This window comes from Penaeus monodon, chromosome 14 (assembly GCF_015228065.2).
Source record: "Penaeus monodon isolate SGIC_2016 chromosome 14, NSTDA_Pmon_1, whole genome shotgun sequence".
NCBI classification, from domain to species: domain Eukaryota; kingdom Metazoa; phylum Arthropoda; class Malacostraca; order Decapoda; family Penaeidae; genus Penaeus; species Penaeus monodon.
Window position 1 is genome coordinate 42,908,781 of NC_051399.1, and position 7,500 is coordinate 42,916,280.

At 41.0% G+C, this 7,500-nt stretch overlaps 1 protein-coding gene across 1 annotated transcript in view; it reads left to right on the forward strand.

The window, feature by feature from the left end:
- Positions 1-7,500, forward strand: part of LOC119581163 (solute carrier organic anion transporter family member 4A1-like) — a 59,443-nt gene that overhangs the window by 32,874 nt on the left and 19,069 nt on the right. Inside the window, exon 2 of the mRNA XM_037929546.1 lies at positions 3,124-3,423. Within this exon, the coding sequence (XP_037785474.1) occupies positions 3,355-3,423 (69 nt within the window). The 5' untranslated portion in view covers positions 3,124-3,354. The remainder of the gene's footprint in view (positions 1-3,123; positions 3,424-7,500) is intronic.

Below are 7,500 nucleotides of genomic sequence, written 5' to 3' on the forward strand. Positions count from 1 at the left end.
AATACCCACATACCCTTTTCTTTTCTCCTCATCATCCCTCCTCCTTCCTTTCACCTCTTGCCCCCATTTACCCACCCTCTCCTTTTCTTACCAGGAAATTTCATGCAGTAACTCTTCGCGGTTTCCCTTGGCGATTACGAACTATAAAACAGTCGGCACGTTTTCGCACCCACTATTTACGGTCGCCGTCCTGCATACCGAGGGGGTCTTTATAACCAAGATCTGTATAAGTAGACCTTGTTTATAACCGCGCTTTACGTATCGCCCGAAGCACAAGGACACGTACACCAGTTATTACGCCCGTTATTACGTACGTCTTCGTGGTACAGCTTGTCTTTTACATCACATTTACGTCACGGCGGTGAAAGGATGGTCGGCGAGGAAAATGCATTGCTTCAGCGTGTGTTTGGAAAGAGGGGTAGTCTCCTTAAGCGGTCGTTTGTGTGTCGAATGTGGATACTTACGTCGCGTTCGATCGGGACGTCCCAGGTGGATTTCCACGGGCAGCGCCTGGGATTCCGAAGAAGTAAACGGGGCGAGAAAATCGATCCAGCCTCCCGTCCCGTCTCCCGGTGTATGTTAAGCTTATCCAGAGGCGTTGCTGTCTCTCCCGGCATTTATGCTTCGAAGCTTCTTTTTCTGGACAAGTTCTTTCTCGCACCGATAGTTCTACCGATCGGAGACGAGAGATGCTTTAATTCTGGGTAATGTTGGGAGTTCTGAGTAAATACATGAAATCGCTCATGTAGGAGTATTGCCACCGTCAGGGAAAGTAGGGGAACGATAATGATTGGTTGGTAATAGAGATATTTGCATCCCGTTATTAGGGTGTTTTGTGCGATTGTTCGAATTGTGCTGTTCGTTATGCGATTGTGGATATCCTGGTATTTGTCAACCCGACGGACAGGCCTAAATATCCCCATAAGGTGATTGGTTCGTTGTGAGAATGACAGGAAAAAAATCACTATACATCATAAGTTTATTGACCTTTAATAGACCGCTCTTGTGTATAACGTTTTTTTCTGTCATGTTTTTCCAAACGTTTAAATCGTTTACCTGTTCCCCTTAAACTCAAGAAGTTGTTAATATTACTACTGGTAGATGTCTGTAATTGATTACAAAGTGTCTCGTGTTTTTCTCATTTATATTGATGATTAATAACAATGATTATGATGATGAAAATGATAGCAATACTAATAATAATGCAGATGAAAAGGGTAATAGTATTAATAATTGCATTAATGATGATGCCACCACCACTGCTGCTACTAATGATGACGATAATAATGATAATATTAATAAAGCTGATAATAATCAATGATCAAGATAACACGGGAAATGCTGATAATGATCGTAACAGTAAGATCGTTATGATAAGAATGAAAATCCCTATGAAACTATTGGCAAGAAAATCATGATATTGTGTTTGTTATTTGTATAAAGAATATACTATCAAGGGTCAAGATGATGAATAATTAATGAAAATTCTGATGATATGAATAGGGTTTAATAACAAGGATAATGATAATATTGATAACAGGAGACTAACGACAATGATAAAATGAAAAAAATCGAATCCCGTACCTGAATATTTTTATATTTTTAATGGAAAGAAAGTGATAGGGGGTAGGTAGGTGGGGGGAGGGAGTTTATTGGGGTGGAATGATGGGGGTAGGGAAGGGGGGATAAGATGGGGAGAAAGGGCAAAGGAGGAGGATGGTAGGTGGAGGAAAAGAGAGAGGGTTATTGAGATGGAAGGAGAGGAGAGATGTCTGGAGACAGAGACGCCAGGGGTGGGGGTACGGAGGGTGTAGGTGGAGGGAAGGAGGGGTGGAGGGGATGTGGAGGAGTAGTAGGAGGGCCTGAGGGGGACCCCTGCCGAGACCCTGATCCGGTCGTACCAGTTTTTATTTTCCAGTAATGGGGTTATTGGGATTATGGCTCTTTACCCATTTTCTTTAACCCACATTTTAGAGGTATTTCACAGATTTTATAAAATAATTCTTTTTGTTTGTTTTTTTATTCATTATAATTCTAGTTATTTTATATGTTCATTATTTTGAGATATGATTTCTAATACTTATAAATGCACCCAAAATTTCCAAGAATTTAAACTATATGATTATACAAGTCCGTGCGACAATAGTTCATTTTCTGTAAAGAAGATTGACAAAAAACGAGTTTCCAGGGTAACTCTTGTAAAACTGCTTTGTTTATATACTTCAGGCATATAATGAAATACGCGAACAGATTAGTATTTGTTAACAGGTTTTACATTCTCCAGATTTGTTCTATTATATGATTAAACCCAGTGATAATGAGATATGGGGTGGTTGAAGGCACATTCACAGCAGCTCATGTGGTTGTGTAGTGCGACGAACTTTTTATATTTGCTAATTACAGTTACATGTATATCCAATGCTTTATCTTTCTCATTCTCTGTCGCTCTCTGCCCCGTCTCCCTTTCCCTCCCCCTCCCTCTCCCTCTCCCTCTCCCTCTCCCTCCCTCCCTCCCTCTCCCTCTCCCTCTCCCTCTCCCTCCCTCCCTCCCTCCCTCTCACCCTTTCACCCTCTATCTCCCCTCTCCCCCCCTCTCCCCCCCCCTTTCTCCCCTCTCTCCCCTTTCCCGCCCTCCCCTTTTTTCTCCTTCGCCTATATATGCATATATATATATATATACATACATACATACATACATACATACATACATACATATACATACATACATACATATACATACATACATATACATACATACATACATACATACATACATACATACATACATACATACATACATACATACATACATACATACATACATACATACATACATATACATACATACATACATACATACACATACATACATACATACATACTACACGCACACGCACACGCACACGCACACACATACACACACATACACACACACACACACACACACACACACACACACACACACACACACACACACACACACACACACATACACACACAAAAGACAGACCCGAAAAAAAAAAACTACCTGGTACCTCAGCCGAACTTCCTTGCAAGCGGCAAGTATTTTGTCGGTTTGCTCAAGTATTCATGGTAAATTAACAGAACATTCCTTCCTTGCAGGGCTTAAAGGCAAGAAGCATGGACGTCCCACCCGCCAAGTTAGGCAACAGATGATCAGTGCCAAGTGCCAAGTGCCTCGACTGTGGGAGGAGTGCCGGCCCGTGTGGCACTGGAGGCGGAGTGAGAGAAGGGTGTGAGACCAGAGGAAGTATCAGGACACGTTCCCCTCCCCCCCCCTCCTCCACCTTCCACCACCTCCCTCCACCACCCCGGGATCGCTCGCGTTCCACCATGACGGAAGTGGAGCTCGACCCTGCCACGCTTCCCCGTGCCAATAGCGACAGTGGCATTAGTTCCCAGGTACGTTTCTGGTAACGATTCTGATGTTGGCAGTGATAATGTGGTTGACAGTAATGGAGAGTTTATGGTATGGACGTAGTAGTAGTTATGGTAATAAAGATCCGAGGTTGATTATGCTGTTAATAATTCTCATTTTTAAACTATGATGATAAGAATTACTAAAATCTACAATGGTTTCACTATCAAGTTAGTTTACAAAGATAAAATCATCACTTAAGGTCTCCAGTCCTTCATGGTAACAAGAATACTAACCATTCCACGTAACGCAACAACAAAGCTACAATTGCAGATTACAACAAACAGCAACGTCGACAAAATAACACCGGTCCTTAGAGATTGATCTTTTGTTTGCGTGTATGTAGAGCTTATTGTTTACACGCCGCCTTCGATTTTTCTTAAGCATAAATCATTAGCAGAAAATGAGTAAGTGAAGGGAAGGAAGAGGGGAGGGGAAAGCATCGATTCCTTTTTCTGCTCGTAATCCCCTGTTCGAGGGTTCGCGGGAATTCTTGGTTCAAGGAAGAGATAAAGTTTTGTAATATGTGAGAGTGAGTAGAGGAGAGGCAGAGAGAGAGAGAGAGAGAGAGAGAGAGAGAGAGAGAGAGAGAGAGAGAGAGAGAGAGAGAGAGAGAGAGAGAGAGAGAGAGAGAGAGTGAATGTATGAATGTAAATGAAAATGTGCGAGTGCGCACGTGCGCGCGTGTGTGCGTGTGTGTGTGTGTGTGTGTGTGTGTGTGTGTTGTGTGTGTGTGTGTGTGTGTGTGTGTGTGTGTGTGTGTGTGTGTGTGTGCGCGCGCGTGTGTGTGTGCGTGTGTGTATGTGTGTGCGTGTGCGCGTGTGCGTGTGTTTAGTTTTTTCAAGTTAAATACAGATACATCCTTTCCAAATTATTTTTATGGTCGTGCTTGACTGCATGCTTTCCATCCATAACGCCCTAGGCACAATTTAATTTCTTGAGATATAGCGGTTATTTGAATAATAAATTCTGGGCGAATTTCAGATTAAACTCAAGGAAACGCAATATTCAGTTGCATTCTTCGTGTTATTTCTAGGAATTTCCGAGTCTGAAGTAGATCTTATCGCGAAAACCCACAATTTAGTCGCCATTTCCCTCGCCAAATGATAGTAGATACAGCCATAAAAAAACGATATAAATGTATAGTTTTGTTAGTTTCATTGACGCTTTTAGTCGAGGCCACTAAGAACATCCTATATACATAGTAAATTTGAATTCTAAATGCCCCTAAGTTACAGAAGATAAGACTCACGGATGGACCTCCTTCGTAAGGCTGTTGTAGCTCCAGAATGTATTACTGTATTGGGGAGGGAACAGACCCCCCCCCCCCAACACGTAATACACGCAGGCAAAGCATACACCTTCCACCGACTTGCTTGGAACACTAAGCTTAGCCACTCTTACCTTTTTTTTCCCTTAACAAGTCCCTTTTTTTCCCCTCAAACAACTCCCTTTTTCCCCCCTTAACAACTCCCTTTTTTCCCCCTCAACAACTCCCTTTTTTTCCCCCTCAACAACTCCCCTTTTTTCCCCTTTTCCCCCCAACAACCAACTCCCACGTGAGCGTGAAATGCGCCAACCGTCAGAGCCCTTCGCTTGAATCCTGTTGAGAGGGAGAGGGGAGGGGGCAGAGGCTAAGGGGAGGGTGCAGGGGGAGGGGTTTCGGGGGTGGGCAGGGTTACAAAGTATAAAAAAAACACGTTTTGATGTGTTTTAATGCCGTTTTTTGTTGTTGTTGTTGTTTTTTAAGAAGTGGATTGCCGCGTCTCTTACAAAAAGTAAATAAAACAATATGGAGTAGATAAATATTGTGCATTAAACAAAAGTGAATACATTTATATACGAAATAGGAAAAAGATAAAAACGGGCGCCTTTCATTCTAGACTAAGATAAATGCTATTTACTTATTATTAATTAATGTTAATTATTATTAAACTATTCGTCATGCCACAGATTAATATTTAATATTCAGATGAGTCCTCATCCTGTTGCATGAGATACACAAGAAGAAAGTAAAGCATGTTGCACATCGCGTTCATTTCGCATTTATTATTGGTGTAATAATCATGTAGAGAAAATCAACAAATATGTATCTCCTGTAACCCAGCCAAAAGAAAAGAAAAAAAAATCGATAAGCATTTTGTACTTTTTTTTTCTTTCTTTTATTATCATTATTATTTTTTTATCATCTATAGTAATTTGCTTTGATTTAATTTGTCTTATTCACTGGCAATATGTTTGATGAAAATCTGTGAAATGAAAATTTGTAAAACCGAACCTCCTATTTTCGTCAAGACCGAGGATGTGGCGTCGATAATTTCGAAAGGTTAGATTGTGAATGAATAATGAATGAATGAATAGTAGATGGACAGCCGGTGCGTGTGTGAACTTTCATTCATGAGTTTCGGAATCTCTCTCTTCCACGTGGCACCAGGGGGGGGGGGGGATCGGGGGGGGGGGGGACAAGGGACGGAAGATGAAACTTTCCTTTTGGGAGTCCTATGAAAAAAGTGATGATGATGATGGTGATGATAGTGATGATGACGATGGTGGTGGTGAGGATGAGGATGACGATGGTGATGATGATTGTGATGATGATAATGGTTGCGATGATAGTGATGGTGACGATGGTGATGATGTTGATGATTGTGATGATAATGATTGCGAGGATAGTGATGGTGATGATGACGATGGTGATGATGGTGTTGATGATTGTGATGATGATGAAAATGGTTGCGATGATAATGATGATGATGACGATGGTGATGATGATGGCGATGTGATATGATGGTGATATTGACGTTGGTGCTTGTAATTAAGATGCAAGTATTAATGCTTTATAGTGATAATGGTGACCAAAATTGACAGAAAAAGAGACTAGATGATACGAAATTTTAAATATTAAAAAAAAAAAAATTAAGAATTATATGTAACTTGACAAAAAATACAAGAAAAAGTAAATGAATATCAAATATACTATGTTTTGTGTATATAAGGTCTCACACAATTATATATTCATATGGTAATCATGAGTATATTTTCAATCCTTCTCCAATGTATCTCTCTTTTTTTCTTTCCTTCCTTTTTAAGTTTTGCTTTTATCGCTTAACATAATTTCCACTTCTCGGCCTCTTCAATGTCAACTCCAATATTTACAAGTCACCCTGACACTTCAGACAGACTGTTTTGCGTGACGGGCGAGTGATTCGTTGTCTACACATCAGGCAGAAAATCCAGCAGATATTGAAAAGGAAAAAGAAGAAGAAGAAGGAGAAGAAGAAGAAGGAGAAGAGGAAGAAGAAGAAGAAGAAGAAGAAGAAAAAAAAAAAAGAAAAAAAAAGAAAAAAAAGAAAAAAAAAAACAAGAAAGAAAAAAAGAGAAAAAAAAGAAAAAAAGAAAAAAGAAAGAAAAAAAGAAAGGAAAAAAAAAAAAAAAAAAAAAAAAAAAAAAAAAAATATATATATATATATATATATATATATATATATATATATATATATATATATATATATATAATTAATCCTAGAATGTCGACATCGATAGATAAACAAGAAGTGTAGCTTGTGTGTGACCCAGAAGTAGGGCGACCCTGATGGAAGGCGCCGTTTAGGGTGTCTGTGCATGTGATAATGTCTTCGCCTTGACCTACCTCCTGTATGGGGTCACGTTCCTCCAGTATAGGAATGAAAATGTAGTTGGAACGAGTGGCTGGGGGGAGAGGGGAGGGGGAGGGGAGGGGGAGATCGGAGTCAAAGTCGATTCGCGTGAAATTTGAATGAGTTTGTGTGATTAGGCTGCCGGATCTTGTGCCCTCCTCCTCTTCTCTCTCCCTTCCCCTCCTCCACTCTCTCTCTCCGCTTTCCTCCCTCACTTTTTTTTATTTTCCTCCGTGCCTTTCCTTTTCTATCTTCCTTCCTCTGTTCCTCCCTCCCTCCCTCCCTCCGTCCCCCCCTCCCCCCTTTCCACCTTCTCTCCCCTCCCATCTCTCTCCTCCTCCCCTCCCCTCCCCTCCCCTCCCCTCCCCTCCGTTCTCTCTCCTCCCATCCCCTCCCTTCCCCTTC